Source organism: Aptenodytes patagonicus, chromosome Z (genome assembly GCF_965638725.1).
Source record: "Aptenodytes patagonicus chromosome Z, bAptPat1.pri.cur, whole genome shotgun sequence".
NCBI lineage: Eukaryota > Metazoa > Chordata > Aves > Sphenisciformes > Spheniscidae > Aptenodytes > Aptenodytes patagonicus.
This window is the reverse complement of record NC_134982.1, coordinates 77,967,174-77,985,893: the sequence shown is the minus strand read 5'-3', so window position 1 is coordinate 77,985,893 and position 18,720 is coordinate 77,967,174. Positions and strand designations below refer to the sequence as shown.

At 43.9% G+C, this 18,720-nt stretch overlaps 1 protein-coding gene across 1 annotated transcript in view; it reads right to left on the bottom strand.

Moving 5' to 3' along the window:
- Positions 1 to 6,877, bottom strand: part of UGCG (UDP-glucose ceramide glucosyltransferase) — a 32,553-nt gene extending 25,676 nt beyond the window's left edge. The window contains exon 1 of the mRNA XM_076362541.1: positions 6,618 to 6,877. Coding sequence (XP_076218656.1) covers positions 6,618 to 6,715 — 98 coding nt within the window. The 5' untranslated portion in view covers positions 6,716 to 6,877. The remainder of the gene's footprint in view (positions 1 to 6,617) is intronic.
- Positions 6,878 to 18,720: the final 11,843 nt, after the last annotated feature.

The following is an 18,720-nucleotide window of genomic DNA, read 5'->3' as shown; positions in this document are numbered from 1 at the left end:
CACAGACAACAATCTATTGTTAAAGTTACCAACATTTTACATCAAGCTTGTGATCAGCTACGTAACTGGAAAAACTATTTACCCCGAGGTAGACAACCTGCATGGAAAATTTCAGTGGTTCAAGTTCAATAAAGATTCAACTGAGGAATGAAGACAAACCCAAGAACAGATGTGGCATTCTGCACATGCTAGATGTCTTCCAGCCACTTCCTGGAGAAGCTCCAGTACAATCACACTTCTCAGTTTTCTGTTTGAGTTTGATTATCAACAAGAGGGAAGGGTACCTTTAATCTCAGAAACAAGTATTTGCATTATCTCCAAAGTCTATCAAAATGTTAGTTCACTTATGCCTGGTAACACTTTATAGTAACAGGCGAGTTCGCTAAAAGATCACTTTTTAAATTAGATCTATACTACACCCCCTCCTGGCTCCTATGCGTGACAAGACTGCCCCTGAAACACTTCCACAAACCAAAAAAACCTGCAACCCTATGACGGTAAAGTGAATAACTACTACTGCTCTTAACAGCTACTTTAGCCAATCTATTGCCAGACACTGACAGTGGAAAATAAAAGACAACCCAAAGGGAGAGACAGCCCCACCAACAACCAAAAAGGTCAAAAGGAGATAACAGAAGACAAGCAGAGAGGTCACAGAACAGAGCAGGGTAAGCCTGGACACAAATCATGGCCTGAGCAGCAGGGGAGAGACAAAGAAAAAAACAGGGTGACAAGACAATCAAGTAGGGCCAAGAGAAACAGAACTGTTACCTTCTTAAGAATGAAAGGTCACAATTACTATACAGTGATAGATTATTAACCAAAAGATCAAAATGACTTCACATAAAAAACAGAAGTCAAACATCAGCTACGTGGGGTTTTTTGTTTTGGTTTGGAAGGCACATTTAGAAAGCTCTTCAACATTGCAGAATTACTTCAGGAAACTTGAGTTTCATGCATCTGTGCAAACTGAATTTCCTCCTTGTGTGCATATGCATTACACTAAGGCTATTAATTACTTCTAGTTACATTCAGGTGTTTTATTACATTTATATGTTTCTGAAAGTCTTGGGTTTCACTCAGCAGACAAGGCACAATGGGCCCAGTTACATTCAAATGCCACATGAATGCAGAATTCATTTCTTCATTGACTTATAGACATCAACTTACAGACAATTGTTTTAAAAAGCTAAAACCAGCAATATGTTTATCAATTAAATGACATGCGCTACCCTTCCCACTTATACCTGGGAACCAAGACAATGAACAACCTCAGTATCAACTGATCATGAAGGCCTTGAAGAAAGTGATTTACATTAAGTGCTATAATTAGAATTGCCACTGACAACTGTTACAAGAACAACAGAGACTAAAAACCAGAACATGACTCCATGAGTTCAGTTTTGTGGACCAGGCAAATAAAGTGGCAAGACAAACTGCTTAAGAGATTTACTAAAGTTTTTCTAGGAAGTCTGTGGCAAATGCAATGTTGCGTGCAATTCAAAAATTGAATTTTACTTCCTTAACTTAAAAGCCGTTCTATTGCCTCTCCTCAGTCCCAGAATAACTTTACAATACACACCTCTACTTGGTATTCAAGTTAAAATAATCATCAACAACAAAAAGTAACAGTGTTATTCAGAGGCAAAAAATATAAAACCTTTCATTCATTTTTAGACTAAAGTTTAAAGACATAATAGGGAAACTGAGATCAGACTGATTATGCTTAAATAAGGCATTTTCTAGGTTTTGCAGGCTTTGCTTGCCGACTTTATTTTAGAAAGAGGCACACCATGTTCAGAAAGCTCCTATCGTTATTAAACTAGTACCGTCTATTTTGAAATACAGTTAAAACAGCAAATCCACTGCCACAGATCTTGCTAGCCAGTGATTCAGAGTTACAAGATATGTTAGAGTGCCATAAACCCCAAGAAAACAGCTTTAGGCTTTTTTTATTGTTACTTTTTCCCTGATTTCACAAGACTTCTGTTCTGCTCTTTGCACGTCCTTAGAATGGAAGTTAGTAAGAATCATTCAATAACTATTTTGATAGACTGCTAAAATATCAAAATTTACTCCTCAGTTTCCTGAACACCACCTTTAGCCAATACTATAAGTCTTTCTTCCTTATTAGCACATCATACACACTGTCTTCCACTTCAGATAGAGCTATACATTTGGTTTTAGTTCTGAAAGTTCATTTTAGTTGTCCATACAACTACACAACTTCAGATGTTTTCAGAGTCAGTATATCAGATAATCTCCAACACTGAACTCTTCCTACTGGATCAGCTGGGTGGCTCAACTCCAACTGAAGAGCCTATATGCAAGCAAGGAAGGGTCTTAGTCAAGGTCCCGAGTTGGGTATATAGGATAGCAACTCAAACAGGTCAAGTATCACAGCCTTACTATGAAGACTAATACATGCAAACTGCACTTTATCTAATTATAGCTATAAAAACCTGTTATTTGGTCCATGTTTATTGCATTTACTTCACTGACTCAGTATTACTGAGAGAGCACCAAACCAAGACCCATTTCATAATCACATAGATCAGATAATTTATGAAGATTGGCCTTTTGACTTAACAGAGTGGATATCTGCATTTCGTTGCTTCAGCCCACCTGTTTATTTTAAAGGAGTATGAAATCAACCCATCCTACTATACTTATTTATAAAACAAAACCATTCAAAGTGGGAAAGGGCAGTAGGGGAAAGAGGTGGCAAGAACCAGATTTTGCAAATGCAGTGTGGAAGAATAGACATTCTTCCTCAACTGAAATCTTATACAGTACCCTAGATATCCAAAACCTACATCTTTTAAAGCAATTACAGCACAAACCAACACAGCTGAAATGCTATCAGGACCTTAACTTCGACAACTGCTGACAGCACTTCCAGACAAAAAAAGCTTATTTTCTTGAATAATCCCATTTATCTACTTAATTGACACATGCTCTAAGTATTTTGCTAAATCAAACATCTAAAATACCAATGGGGAACCACAGGAGGAGGACTGCCTAGGCCACAACAGCTTTGCTGACACATTTCAACATTATCTTAATACTCCAGTGGCACAGATCAGCCCTTCCAACTCACCAGTTCAGCATTGCTAGACGTGGTGCTGATCGAGGACAAACAGTCCCTACCCCAATGACTTTAAAAAAATGTTAAACCAACAATACTGTTCACAAAGAGAAAACAGGAAGACTAATTAGTTCCATCTTTCTTCTTCACTTCCTGTAACAGATACAGTGTAAATAGTTTTCAGTATATGACAAGCATCACATAATTCTACTCTAATACAGCATCCTCCCACTGACATCAAAAGGAGTTTTCGTCTATGAGTGAAGACCCCTTCATACCTCAGTGGTTTAGGAAAGGGTGCAGGGTGATGTGTCCACTGTCCAGGACAAAACAGTCTCTGAGATGAGGGGCATTAGTAACAGTGTCCAGCCACCAGAGTTTTCAGGCCATGGCATTGACAGTCACCATCTATCTCGGGTCCCTTCCCCATGAATGCGCTCCAGCAGTCAAAGCAATCACAGTTGATTACCTCCTTCTGCTAATTCCCTTCACAGGGTTATCTTGCTTGCAGGACCAGGCCATTCCTCCACATACCATTCCACCAGACAACCGCACAGGCCTCCTCCCTTGTGCAGAGCAGTGCTTACAAGTGGCACAGGCTCCAAACTCATGAGAGCAGTGCTTTCTCCAGCCATCAGCTATATCCCACCAGCTCCAGTTTCCCAGCACCACCACAGCCACTGCAAGGAAATCTCCCTGGGATGGCTGCTGTAGGTGTCCAGCATTTCTTTAATTTCAGTACAAGCAAAGGGCAGCTGCGTGGTCACGCTATGGGGAGCAGTAGTCCTGTTTCCACAGATTTGCCAAATCACTGTAACTGGGGCAGCTCTTCCACAACAGCCTGCCAACCCAGCACAGCTTGCAATTTGGTCACTTCAGTGCTACCAGCTGCTCACCTCCAACCAAGGGCCACCTTTTCGCACTGAACACTAAATACCCCTGTTACCACCAGCCCATTATTCTGACAAAGACGGTCAGCTCCTGGCTCTGGACCTGCTGAGATGGTATCTTGAGAGCCCTACTGGAAGCACACTTTTTTCCAGGGGTCTCACAGGTTGGGACAAGACCACCCCAATTCTTATCCATCCCCTTCGCAGCTGGCAAGTTTTCCACCTGTTGACACATTGTTTGCATTAACTTCCCATACACAAGACATACACTTGTAACACAAATTCCTAGTAACAAAAAAACACAACCCCTTCCAAGTTTCACACCACTGAAATACTCCAGCCCCAGGCCACATCAGGTCCAGCTGCTACCTGCATTCCCCACCAACTACTGTCACGGGCAAAACAGTCTCAACTCAGGGATTTCTCCTTACTTTAAATTATTGGCAATTAAGAGACAATTAAAGACTGATCTGTTGAGAAAAAATTGAGGAAAAAAAGGTATTAAGAAAAAAAAAAAAAGGACAAACCACCAAACTTTTAGGAAAGCACTTTTCGTCCTCCTTCCCCAGGCTCAGCTTCAGTCAGAGACCTTTCCTCCCCACCTTTCTATCTGAACTGCTCTTGTTTTCACTGCTCCTTACACTCAATCCCTCCCAAGCCCTTCAGCGAGGTGACGCAGAAGGCAAGGGTCAGTGCGTAATGGTTTTTCTGCCATGCCTTGCTTCTTACTCATGTTCCTCCACTGCTGGTTGCTTCTTAACTGTTACTTTGCTCCAGCAGGTGTACCTGGACTGGAGTGACTTACCTACAGGTCTGCAATCCCTCTGGCAGAGTCTCTGCCCCAGTACGGGTCTGCCATGGGCTGCAGGGGTGGGTCACCCACAGGCTGCAGTCCCTCAGGGTGTCCCCACTCCAGTATGGGTTGCCCACAGGTTGCAGTCCCTTCAGGGGTACGTATACATGCTCTGGCATGGCTTACCTGCAGCCCACAGTCTATTCAGGAGTGTCTCTGCTCCAGTGTGCAGCCTCCACAGGAAGCAGTCCCTTTGAGGGTGTAGCTTCTGTGGCATGGACTGCCCGACAATGTCCCCTTCCTCTGGTCCTCCTCTGTTCTCTCCTCTCATGTCTCTTAGCGTATCTCATCCTTCTTCCTCCTGTTTATCTGCATGTCTTCCCCTGTATGTCCATTTGTGTCTCCTGCCCCTCACAGCTGCCACTCTTTCTTAAAGATGTGTGTGGTGCTGCCGCTCATAAACTCATCTGATAGGTTGAGGTTTTAGCATGCAATGGGTTGTTTTCATCAGTTTCAAAGCTGTCCAGAATCATCTGTGCCCATGGTACTCCACGGTCACTTCCCCCACTAGGCACCCTTGCAGCTCCCCAGTACCGAAAACCTGGCATTTGTGCCAAAGACAACCCATACAGCTAGTTTTCAAGAAAGAATTATCCAAGTAAATATAAGATCTAAAGGCAACTGAACTACAGTACAGAAAAACAATTAAAGCTTATAAGTTATTTCACATAAAAAAAAAAAAAAGAACAAGGCAACCATGACCAAGGACAGCAGAAGCAAATCTCTAGCATCCATGAATTCAACAGGAGCTTTGCCTTCAACAAGGGCTGGGGTTTATCACAGGTACCTATCAGATGCATGTGGAACAGCAAGAAAGGAGAACAGATAAGCAGAAGCAAAGCAAACAGAAATTCAGATATTTCCTAATACCTGTAGTGACGCAACAGTGGCCTTTTATTTGAGAGAGTAAAAACATGGTCTTCTACAGAAAGAGAGGTGAATTCTTAATCCTTTCCCCACATACCCACAGACAATTCCTCTGCCAAGCTCAAGCAGGAATCTGCTTTGTTTGTCAGCCACCAAAATGCAAACACTCCTCACAAACTTTTAAAGCATTTTTCTTTGCTTTAAGAGTTCCAAGACGGATCTGGACACACTATATATACTTCTTTTTGCTAGTACTACCATTATTTCTCAAAAAACCCCTGTACTCATAGCTAAAATTCTGTCTGGTCAAGCACAGGGTACTGCGCTACTTCAGTTGTTCTACTGTACACTCGTTGCACAGTCAAAAAGCACACATTTTATAACTGCTGTGCATGTTGGTCTCCCACCATCAGCAGAAAAGCCTCGCTTTACAGGTGTACCAGCAAACAACAAAACCCAAGCCTCCCCTAGCAGTGCTAAAGGCAAAGGAGCGATGACCACGGCGCAAAAGCAGGCGGCAGAAGCCTACAGAGAACGGGCTCTACCCGAAGACCGATGGCGGGGTAGCAGCTATGCCCTCACAACAGCCGGCCCGACCACCGGGATGCGCGCCGGGCCTCACGCCGGGGGCTGCAGGACGCAGGCGGCGGGCGCTCCCAACACGCCGGCCCGCAGGTGTGCCGCTCCGGCCCCACACCAGGGGAAGGGAGGCGGGGGGCTCCCCGTGCCTGACGCCTGGGGGGGAGCTGCCGCCGGCCCGCGGGGGAGGCGGTGCGGTGGCGGGGGACGAGGCCCGCTGCCCTGCTCCTCGGCGGCGGGGCCGCCCTCGGCGCGACGGCGGGTGGGTGGGTGGGGTGGAGGGGGGCGAGGGAACAACGCCGGCGCCGCCGGCGCCACCCCCGCCGCGGCCCGCGCTTACGTGTAGATGATGGACATGAAGTGCATGAGCCAGAGCACGACGAAGAGGATGAGCCCGAAGATGGCGAGTCCCTCCAGGGCCAGGGCCAGCACCGCCATCCCCGGGGCGCGGCGGCCCGACCAGGAGCCGGCGGCGGAGCGGGACCGAAGCGAGGGAGGGTCGCTCGGCGGCCTGTCGGCGTGCGGAGCGGCGGCTGCCGCGGACGGGCTCTCGAAGCGCCTGCTGCTGCTGCTCCACCGGCCCGGCGGCCACCGCGCCGCCAGCCGCTCGCACACTGAGGAGCCCCCGCCACGGCCCAGCCCGGCCTTCCTGCCGCCGCCCGCCCTTCTGTCAGGCGCAGGCTCTGCCCGCCCCCCGCTGGCGGCTGGCCCCGGAGAGGCGGGGCGGGGAGTCACGGGGCTGGCGCTGGCGGCGGGGCGGGCGGTTAAATCCGTTACCGCGCCTCCCCTGCCCGGGGCGCAGGGCAGGGCCCGGCCCGGCGTCTCGCAGCAGCGCGGCGTCTCGCCCCGCCGCCGGCTCGGTGACCTTGGGGGCGTCCCCCTCGGGCCAGGCCGGGCCGGCGGCACCAGGCGGGCGGGAGCGAGCGAGCGAGCGAGGCGCGGGGCTGGCGGGGCGGGGTGCGGTGCGGTGCGGCCCGGCCCGGCCTGGCCCGGCCCGGCCCGGCGGCCGCCGCCGAGGAGGAGTGTGGGAGCGGCGGAGGCGCTCGCTCATTGTCCTCAAACTTTGCTGGTGGCCTTTAAAAACGCTCCCTGCCCCGCAAAGGCGTTGTCGCCGCAGCTGAGGAGACCGCAGCCCTTTATCCACCGAAGTCGGGCTCGGGGCAGCCGGTTGTTGCCGAGCTGCTCTAGCACAGATGGGCTGGTAGGGCTGTGTAGCCTTTGTTATTTTTTATTTGTTGTTTTTGAGTCTGAAAGCTTTCTCGGTGACCTTGAATGCTGCAGAGTAGGATTGCTATTTGCAGCATAGGTGTGCGCCTGGAAGTCACCGACGGTGCTGATCCTCCCTGAGTCAGACCAGCCGCCGAGAGGACTGGGGCAATGCCAGCAGCCACGCTGCAGCTACCATCAGCCGGGCCCATACAGTCATAAAGTAACCTGGCGACGACCAGCCTTGGCTAGGTTTGGGTTAGTGCCCAGTTAAGGAAAGAGTCTGTTGCACATTACTAATCATCTAAGCCATCTAGTCTTGCCTTTATTTCATTACAGTATTTATAGCGATTCCTATTACTGTGATGTTGCCCCCCTCTTTGAGGGCATTTGTATGAAGAAACTTCCCAGCACTTCTGCTCAACTTCTACAGTTTACACTAGCGGTTTGGATCTGGGGTCAGAAACGTCAGTTCATCTCTTCTGCTGATTCTGTAATAGGCAAACATGCATTGCATTAAGCATTTTAAATTTTACTCCGTTAATCTGGGGTATGCTGCAGAAAGATAAAATTACTTGAGCGCCTGTGCCTGCATACTGAGCTTGCCAGATGCAGGTTAGTTCTAGTCTGGAAGAAGCATAGCCATACATAAGAGATTATGGTTACCTGTACGTGAGAAGGTACACTTTCTCCGCAGGACTCTTGACCAGTAGCACAAGCTGAACATTGCAGTGTATGCACACTCTCTTAATATATTTTTTTTCTTTCACAACTCTCAATTATTAATGCAGATGAAGGAGTGTTCATAAATTCTGCTTAAGAGCTCAGTCATGGTTTTTGTAAACATTCTAATCACCATAATGCTTTGAAACTGCAGAAGAATTAGGTTTCAAGGTAGCTCTAGTTGTGTATGAGAAGTTAGGATGTAGGGATTTAAAGGCAACTTACTGTCAGAAAAGCTAGGATCTCACATTATGTGGCAGGAAATTGACTAAATTTAAATTAAAAGCACAATTTAAAATTGGAAGTGAAAAGCTACTGATAACTCTGGTAAGAACAGGTGAGGTATCAGTCCATCCTAGAGCCAGCACTGCCTGTGTAGTCTGTTTCTGCTTAACGTTAGTTTCCACATAAATCATGGTGGCCAGCAACATACTTTTACACTGGCTTCAGTGTTTTCTTAGGAAAATTTCCTTAAATTTTCAAGTAAAACAAATTACCTTAATTTTCAAATTCCCCTATCACAGATTGTGTTCATATCTCATTTGTAACTGAAAGTGGCGGTCAGTTTTTCACTTTTCTATTTGTTCCTGCAGCTACAGTCTAACGATCACATTTATATTGACTTAAGATCATCTCAATGAGCTTTATATACATTTTTTTTTTAGCCATGATTTGAGTCGTCATGCTCAATTTTGGCACTGTCACAAGACTAGTCTAGCCAGACAATTATGAGCTGATACGTATGAATTGTTAGAATATAGCTGATATAACCCTTGTCTGGTTGGATTGCATCTCTCTTCCAAGGCAGAAACAGCCTATGCAAAACAGTATCTTGCATTAAAATATGACAGTGCAGTGAATGTAGGAAGATTGAGGGCCTGTCTTCAGCCGGTTGAGCAAATAATCACAGTTTATTAAACTTTTTCTGGTTTTGAAGAAGTATTGAGCTGAAGCAGTAAAGCTTACTCTGTCCTAGAAGGTGTTTGCCTGGGAGATTACATTGACAGGCTGCTTATTTTGCAATAGCTAGGGTCAATGGGTCCATGCAAACAAACCTTGCTGAGGCTTCTTCATAAATAAAATTAATAAAGGTTATTTAACCTGCTACTGACTCCTATACTTCAGCAAACCATGAGCATGAACGAGCAGTCCTCAAACAATATTGCGCAGGAAAATGCCAAGCTGGCGTAAATAACTTTGTTTTAGCAAAGGACCCATCTTTCTGCCATCGTCTCTGGGACAGCATTCTGTCCTCCTGGCTTTGTTGTATGGGGAGAAAGAACGTCTCTCTCATGAGGGGTCTAAGGTAAAAAGCTGCAGCACCCAACACTCAAGTCGATGTCTGGTTTAAAATGGGAAGCTGCAATATACTTTCAGGACATTCTTTGGGAGCGTGGTGGAGGAAACTCAGGTAGGGTAAGGCCTTTGACCTGAAAAACTTCTCTAGTCAAACCCTGCCACGTGGATTCTTTAAGCAGGTATATTAAGCTTAGTGAGGGAGCAAAGAAAAGAGTAAAGGTCCCCTGGAACAAGGGGCCACCTGGAGCTGTGGCAGTTCAGTGGTAGAGGACGTGCTCCCGGTCTCCCCTCTCTTAGTGTGGAGTACAATGATTCACAGAGAGCAGTGTTCTTCAGATAGTGCAAATCTGCCTCCTCCTCAAAGATGCCTCATCCTCAAAGATGCCTCATCATGCCTCGGAGGCATGGTACACCCTGGTGTTTTAATCAAATGCTTCGGACTTATGCTAATGTGTACTGTATTTAAATTAAAAACAAACAAATGAAAAACCAACCCTCCCATGTGCTATAGAGCTACGGTTCTTGGTTCATTCATCATTTTGCCAAAATATTGATGAATTTAGTTAACAGTGTTTGTAGCTTTTTTGCAGACTGAAAAAGAGTAATTTAATAGAAATCTCCTCCCTAAAGGGTCCTAAATGGCCTACATATGAGACTTGTTGTTCTGACAGCAGAAGTGATGCAATATAAACACTCATGTAATTATGAACTGATAAAAAGGGATATGTATATTAGATCATTAGCAAAAGAACATTTGTGTGTTAACCTATAGTGATACTGGTATTAGTTCTGAGAAGACTCTGGAAACCAAAACCACAAGTTTCTTTTACTAGTACATCTGTAGAAGCTTTTAACCCCTACACAGACTTTTCAGTTTCCTTCTAAACCATCAGAGTTTCTGTCAAAAAACATTGTTTACATATACTTTGGAGAGAAAAAATCGTGATTTAGTTCTCCATCTTCAGACAGCAAAACAGTTTGTCACCTGAATTCCAGTTAAAATGTATTTAAAATCTGCTGAAATGCTATTTCACAGCTTGTGTGTGCCTTTGTTAGTATTTCCAAGTATACACTCCCCAGTTCACTGTACTATTACTGTTTCTGTTCAGAATGATATCACTGAGGTTCTGGGCAAATAGAAGGCAAGAACAAATTAACTTTCTCTTGCTTATGTGCGTTTTTCTTTATGAAAATATGGAAATAAGGGGACAGATAGTGCAAGTTTTCCCTGTGCATAATGCTTAGATCCATTCATGCATCTGCGCTCTGAAACTGCTTTGTAAAATACCTTATTATAAAGGGAATATGCATTGGTAGGAATCGTGTGTCTTTGAAACAAAGTTTTAAGTTTTAATAATTTAAACTCTGAAAAGTCTGCGTCCAAGGCCAAGCAGGATGTTAGGTATATATGTAACATTTATTAAAATACCTTTTTTGTTCCTTTTCTTTGAATTAAAGAAATGTGTATATTACTGCTCAGCATGTTTGTTGTTATACAAGTGTTCTGTCTTGCAGCTTCCTCTTGTTTAAATCTCCTTTGTTTAGATTATGAAAAAAAGTATGCAGTCATTAGTTGGGTTTGATATAGAAATGTATGCAATTGCTCTCTGCCTGTTAGTCTCCCTGCCTAAGTGAGTTCGGAATTTTATTCAAGTCTTAGAGCACTTGTAAATATTGAGGAAAAGTCTGTCTAGTAGCAGGGAGAGAGAGACCCAACTTATCGGACAACTCTGCCAGTATCCTCTTTATTTGGCAGTAACAAGCTATCTAATCAGCATACGTCAAGTGGCCCATGAGGTTTAACAAATGCAGTTCTCGGTTAGCCGTAGCACGGGCTGTCTCTTGTCTGGTAGAGTGTCTCAACAAATCAAACACCAGAAAAATTAGACACCAGGGCTCTTACAAATGCCCAAGAACAGAAAAAGTTAAACCTACATCTTGCAGTGGAACCTCAAAGTACAAATCTGTGAGGAATGAGGCTTCACTACTTTTGATCTCCGGAAATCTTTTTGTAAGAGAACATGAAAGCACTTTTTAAAAAAAAATTCTCAAACAATCTTGTAAGATCCATGCAAATGTTTCAGTTACGTGGTATTTTTCTTGAGAAACTGATCCAGGTCTCTACTAACTTATAAACCTTCTCCCAAGTATTGCTGCTGAAAACAGCTATGCTTACACAGGCAGCATTAAACTATGGAATAGCTGGCGAAGAATTAAATTTAGAAAACCAAAGTAAATAATTTCATAGTCACGGAATAGTTGAGTTTGGAAGAGACCTCTGGAGATTACCTATTCCAACTTACTGCTCAAGCAGGGTCAACTAGAGCAGTTTGCCCAGTTTGGAGTCGGTCTCCATCTTCATTACTCCCCCCCACCAGGTATTTGTGCACATTGGTAACAATACCCTGAGCCTTCTCTTCTCCAGGCCGAACAATCCCAGCTCTCTCAGCCTCTCCTCATATGTCAGATGTTCCAGTCTCTCCATCATCTTTGTGGCCCTAAGCTGGACTCACTCCACTGTGTCCATGCCTCTCCTGTAGTGACAACGCACATACTAATGCAAAGCAGGACGCTGTTGGCCGCCTTTGTCACAAGGGCATGTTGCTGCTTACAGCCAGTTTTGTGTCCATCAGCACCCCTGGGTCCTTCTCTGCAAAGCTGTCTTCCAGACAGTTGGCCCTCTGTGTACCGGTGCCTGGGATTGTTCCTCCCCAGATGCAGGACTTGGCATTTCCCTCTCTTGATCTTCGTATGGTTCCTGTCAGCCCATTTCTCCAGCCTGTCAAAGTCCCTCTGAATGGCAGTCCACCCATGCGTGGTATCAGCCACTCCTCCCAGTTTTATATCATCTGCAAACCTTCTGAGGGTGCACCTTGTCATTAATGAAGATATCAAACAGCATTAGCCCCACTATTGACCCCTGATGCACTCCAATAGTGACTGGCCCTCAGCTGGATTTCTTGCCAGTGATCACAAGGCTTGGAGCCTGGCTGTTCAGCCAACTTTCTGTCTACCTCACCATATCCTTATCTAGTTCATTCCTTGTCACTTTGTCGATGAAGATATTGTGGGAGACAGTGTTGAAAGCCTTGCTAAAATTCAGATTCACAGCATCCAGATATCACCCCTTGTTCACCAAACCAGTCATCTGGTCATAGAAGGCTATCAGGTTGGTTAAGCATGATTCCCCATGCATAAATCCATGCTGACTACTCCCAATCACCTTTTTGTTCTTTATATATTTAGAAGTTGTTTCCAGGATTAGTTGATCCATCACCTTCCCAGAGATTGAGGTGAAGCTAATCAGCCTGTAGTTCCCTGGCTCTAACTTCTTGATCTTTGGGAAAACAGGAGGGATGTTTGCTTTCTCCTAGTCCTCAGGAACCTCCCCTGTTCTGCCTGACCTTTCAAAGATGATCAGAAGTGGCCTCATGATGATGTTGGTGAGCACTTGTGTGCATCCCATCAGATCCAATGGTCTCGTGTGTGTCCAGTTCAGTTCAGTGTTCCCTAACCTGATCCTCCTCCACTGAAGGTAGGCACTGAGTACTTCAGTATTCTCCATGTCCTTTGTCACCAGGTACCCTCCCCCCTTCAGCAGCAGTCCCACATTTTCTATGGTCTTCCTTTTGCTACAGGGTACTTGTAGAAGCTTTCGCAGTGTCCTTCACATTCCTCATCAGATTCAACTCCAGGTGGACTGTGGCTTTCCCTACATTCTCAGAGAGTGTGTCTGTATTCCTCCAGGGTTGCCTGTCCTGCTCCCACCTCTTGTAACATTCTTTTTTATGTTTAATTTTGGTCAGGAGCCCTTGCTCATCCATGCAGGCCTTTTCAACCATTTTCTTTCATAGGCTCTGAATATCTACCCTTTCTTTACTGCTTTTCCCTGACTCTCCATTGAAGTTCTTACTCTTCACTCTGGAGGCCCAGTAGAGCTCAATCTTCCTTGCATATCAATGGCTCTTTCTCCTGCCTTACCCAGTTTTGTTGTCCTCTTTTCTGAGTCTCTTTTTATTCAAACGTACTCTGTCCCTGCTTGCTCCCTAGACTACGTTCTGCCACGTTTCACAGGGGTTTGTTCTCCAAGGCCCACCCCCAAATGTGTTTGCTCTGTCTTGTCCTCTGTTAGGTTTCTACTAACAGGTTTCTACTAACTAGGTTTCTACTACTCCAGAAACTCTGGAGTTTCTCCTTTTAATTTCCAATTATCAATGAGCAAGAAAAATGTGGATTTGTTGTAAGTAAGTGTTAGCTCCTTTTTTCCATTTTCATCTGCCCTTTTTTTTATTCCTTTACCTTCCCTTGTCTCCATTCAGTTTTATTGTGAGATTTTCAGGATAAGGATAATTTCTCTAAGGTGAAAAGACTTTATTTTCCAATATACAGACTGCCACAAAATTGTTCTATCTACATGACAGTGTTTTCTTTTGCTTTTAAAAAAACATAATGTCCTATAAACAAATTGCATGCTCCTTCTGGGGAATATCATGCTATCTTCACCTCCTGGAGAACAAAACCATCTGGCCACAGTATTTCAATTATTGCTGAGCCACAGGCTAAGGAGGATGGCCAAGACTCTCCCTCTGTGGTGATCTGAGAAAAACGGATGGTGATCAGGGGTGGGAGGATCTGGTTGAAACATCTCGATATCTGTGATATTCACATCTGAAGTTTTTCCCATGGAATTTATGTGAATCCTTCGTGGACAATGATATCTAAAGTACAAAAGGAAACAGTATATACATATTTGTAGGGTCAGGGGTTTTTTTAAAGCTCTAAATCCTCTCACTTTTGGGGGCTAGCTTTGTTTCAAAAATAATCGCTCTGTTCCAGTGTTTAAAAAGTCACCCACCTAAGGAATATTAGGCAAACAGCTTCCCTTTAAGAGCTAAATCTGTTTGCAGGTATGTCCATGGAATTTTACATGCTGAGTAGAATATATGTCAAAATATAATTGTTTTTTTATGACCAAAAGAGACACGTTAGAGAAATATTGAATATGAACAGAGAAAGGGAAAGAGAAGGTCATCAGGTCTTACAACATTTTGCTCTGTTTAGATAATGTTTTAAATTTATGTTTTTCATTAATAGTTCTGAGAATAAACTTTGTTTTTTTCACAAGTATCTTCAAAAAATTTTTATTGTTCATTGTCCAGTCAGATACACACTTATGCATGGACTTTTCACTCTGACTATAATTTATTTTTTTATTCATGGTGCTCAATTGGCCATTGACATCAACTCATAATGGTTAATGTCCTATATGGACAACTCAGTTTTATAAAGATAAGGAGAAGAATCAAACAAAATTGCAAATTGATTAGATAGGTAAATCTTGCATGACTTTTAGAAGAGCAAGCATTCATTCAATGGGAGAGTTTCCGAGAGTTTCCATCAATACAAACATTCTTGCAAATAAAAATCTCCCATAAATAAATGCTGAGTGCAAGTTAAAAAGCAGACTACCAATAGAAACGTGTAGTCAAGTTTCTTTTTTCAAACCTTGGGAAGGGCAGTCGAGCACAATTTCAGAGTCTTAGTGGATTCAATAAAGGGAAAGTTGTTCAGGGAGTTAGGAACGAAAGGCATCCAGCAAGGGCTAGAACTGGGGGAAAGAACTTGGTCTTGGAGCAACAGAACAGAAATTGGGGTCAGAGGGCCCCCTTGGGCTAGAGGACCAAAAATATGAATGCTTTTTTAAGCTGAGAGCAAGAGCCAAAAAGGGAGAAACAAAGGGAAAACATGATAGGGGAAACAGAGTCTGTCCACAGAAGTGAGCTAAACAGTGATGTTTCATGACTGAATACGACACTAAATTTAATGTTTGATGCTTCCATCAACAAATGTTTGATGCTTCCATCAACAAATACTTGATGCTCCAAGAATACGAATAGATACAAGTAATATAGCTAGATGTATCTATAGATACCAACACAGAAATTAGTCCTTAAGAAAGCAACTGGTGCACTCCGGGGCCCCAAGACTGGAAACCTATGGTACAAAAATGGCGGCTAGGGTGGGAGGTGGTTCCTGAGTTCAGTGGAAGCAGATCCAGGAGCAGTTGGAAAGCCCCAAGTCCTTTCTCACTACTACAGCCATGAGAGCCTGGAAGCAAAACTGCCGTGGCCAGGTAGGTGAGCAAAATCATACAGATGTTTTGGTCCTTACCTATCAAAGCACCCCAGTATTAAGGGAGTGGAGGAAATATGTGCTTTGGAAAGATATCTGGCTTAGAAATCAGGTTCAGCCCTGCCTTGAAGCAGAATGCCTGGCAATTTCTAAAGTCCACAATTAACACATTGATTACAAGATATCTCTTGTGATTGAATATAGTCATCAAGACATCTCACAGGGTTTCCTACTCATGTCTCAAGGGCTAGAATTACAGCATACTCAACTAGCTTCGTCAGCGGCATCCCTAAGGAATGTCTCCTTCCCAAGCACCTGCAAAGATATGAGCTGTATTTGTGTCTTCCCCAAATGCTGCACAGTTGCCAAGCCTTCAGGAATCACTCTGCACTCCTGTATGGAGTGCTGAGATCTCCTTCCTGATATCTGCGAGTATTTGTATGCAATCTCCCAGAATTTGAATGTGGATGCAGACTGAAAATGGAAAGAAAGGTTATGTACGAGTAGCCAGAACTCCCCGAAACATCCATTCTACCTGTATGCTTGGTTCTCATTGCAGAGAGTCACAGATTCATAGCAGTGATTGAAAGGGACAACTTGACTTGTCCAGCCTTTACCTGGGTGCTGCTGAAAGAAACTGAGGACAGTGTAGCCTGAGGATAAAAATACACTGCTAAAATTGTTAGAGGAAAACTCATCTGGCTTTTTCAGACTGCTTTTTTAAAAAAAATTTTAGTAGCTATTACTTTAGTGTTTTAGAAACAGTTGTTTCTAAATAGTTGTTAATACAATATTTCAATCAATCAAATATGAATGATGCCAGAGTTGCTCACTTGGCTTTTACTGCTGCTTCTCCATCTTACCACTTTGCTTTCTGACATCCCGGTTTCCTTATTTTGTGAACCCAAGCACAAAAATAGAGCTCTACTCAAAGGAACGTGATAAAAACTGCTGGGCAAATAATATTTCACCACAGTCCTGGGCAAGTTTTCCCGACTCTTTCTCAGGAGCACCTCTTATTAACCATGTCATATACAGGTACACATCCTGCAAAAGCAGTACCTGCATTTTACCTGCTGTTTAACAGAGTTGCAAGTAACAGTCTGCTCTATCTAAGAAGTTCTGGTGTCCCAAAATGTGTTTATAGCGTAGTCCAGACCTGCTATTTCAAACAGAGAAATGTTTTTTCCAGAAGAACACAACCACTCTTGTTGTCGGCTTGCAGTTGCACAGCCATTTTCACAATTATGTGCTGAACTGGGCTAATAGGTCATTCTGACCTCAGTAGCCACTCCTGCACAGCTGGGAGGTGCACAAAGTGCGATGAACCGAGATTAGCTGAAACAGTGGGGAGTCCTTCATGCACAGAGTTTCAGATCGGCACCTCAGATGTTCTCACCATGCTCACCCAGATCACAGGGATCATCTATTCTGAGCTATGCCCATTTTCCACAGTAGTTACAGGCTCTGGCTTTGCACAGGGACGAGCATCTAGTTAGAAGCAATGACAATGGGTAACTAACATGGTGAGCTGACCTGTCTGAGCTGCCAAGTTTCCTGTGATGTCTTTGTGGTCCTTTGTATTTGTGCTGCGGTTATTTAATTATCACTCTCACAGTGAAGCAGCTGTTAAGTGGCTCAGAAGACTAATATACATTGAGTCTAGACAGGCACAGTTTGAAACCAGAGTTTTCAGTTTCTCTCTAGATAACCTATGCTATCTGAGTTTCTGTTTCTAAAAATATTCAACATTTCCACAGCATCTTTAGGTTCTTTGCAAATGGAAGATCATCCTTAGTTGTGTTGTTACATCCTGCTTGACATGAGTTACTCCTTAAGAAAGTAGGGAAAGCTCATGGGGAAATTAACAAGTTTCAGTTACCATTTAAGCCCATTACAAAAGCCCCACAGTTTAATGCTCTTCTAAATTTCTTTGCAATGGAATATTCTTATAATTAAGCACACAGCAGGTGAGAGAGAAGGCTGAGCTTTGATGCATTACAAAGGAGGCAGCTCTGAGAAAAGTCTGAGAACTCCTGCTTTTTAAATAGTGATTTTATAAAATCCTACGTACGTTTTCCTTTCCCTAAGCAGAACATATTTTTGTTTATTTCTTGTAAATATTAGGTTTTTAGGTGTTGTGTGAACTGGGTGCATACTGGGGACTACTACTAGTTAGAAGAGATGTGGGATTACTAGAGCTCTTAGCATCACGGTCTTTTGATGTAGTGACTTCTGCTTTTACTCAGGAGTTTTTTCCCAGTTCAGTTCTTGACATTGACCCAGAGAGTGACTGTTATATAAACATGTACAGAGAGGAATGGATTTGATTTGGTATGGATGAATGGCAGAATGGTGTCCAAAATTATGCCCCTGAAATGGAATATATACTCGCCTGCTTCTGGAATCAACTGCCCTTAGCAGCCATCAGTGTCTGACATCAGGCAAACTTACACTTGTAAGAGCAGAGTCTTGCCAGGAACAGAAGTAGAAGCAGCTGGTTGCTGTTGTATCAATGTTGGTGATAGCAACCTGGACATCAAGGAAGAAACAGTGGGAACAGCTGCAGGATCCGTCAAAATTTAGCATAATTTGTTTCATACATTGAAAAAACTGAACAAACAGATGACTGAGCAATTTCCCCCACTTTCTTTTAAAAGACCTCAGCCCAGAGTATGCAAGTGAAGGCCACAGGATTCACACTTGATTTTGTCCTTCTGCTCGTCTGTCTGTGCCAAAAAGCCCTGTGGTAGACAAAACTGCTCCTGAATGGGTCTTCCCTTGAGTGAGCTTGGTGATGTCGGGGAAGCGTTGGTCTGGGAGACACAGCTGCTGTGTGCCCTTTGCCTAAGGACAAGTTCAGTCCTTCACCAGTAAATCATAACTGGATGGATTACCTGAAATACAGGGAACAGGTTCATTCCACATACTTGTCATCGTGAGTCATTGTTGCATTGCATCATGTATTCCAACCCTGTGGTGTCAGTGTAAGGTGTGACGGTTAATTTTGGTAAGTAGGAAGCAAGTGTCTACAAATTACTGCATCCTCCAAAAGGGGCTATTACAAAATTGAATCTTCTCAT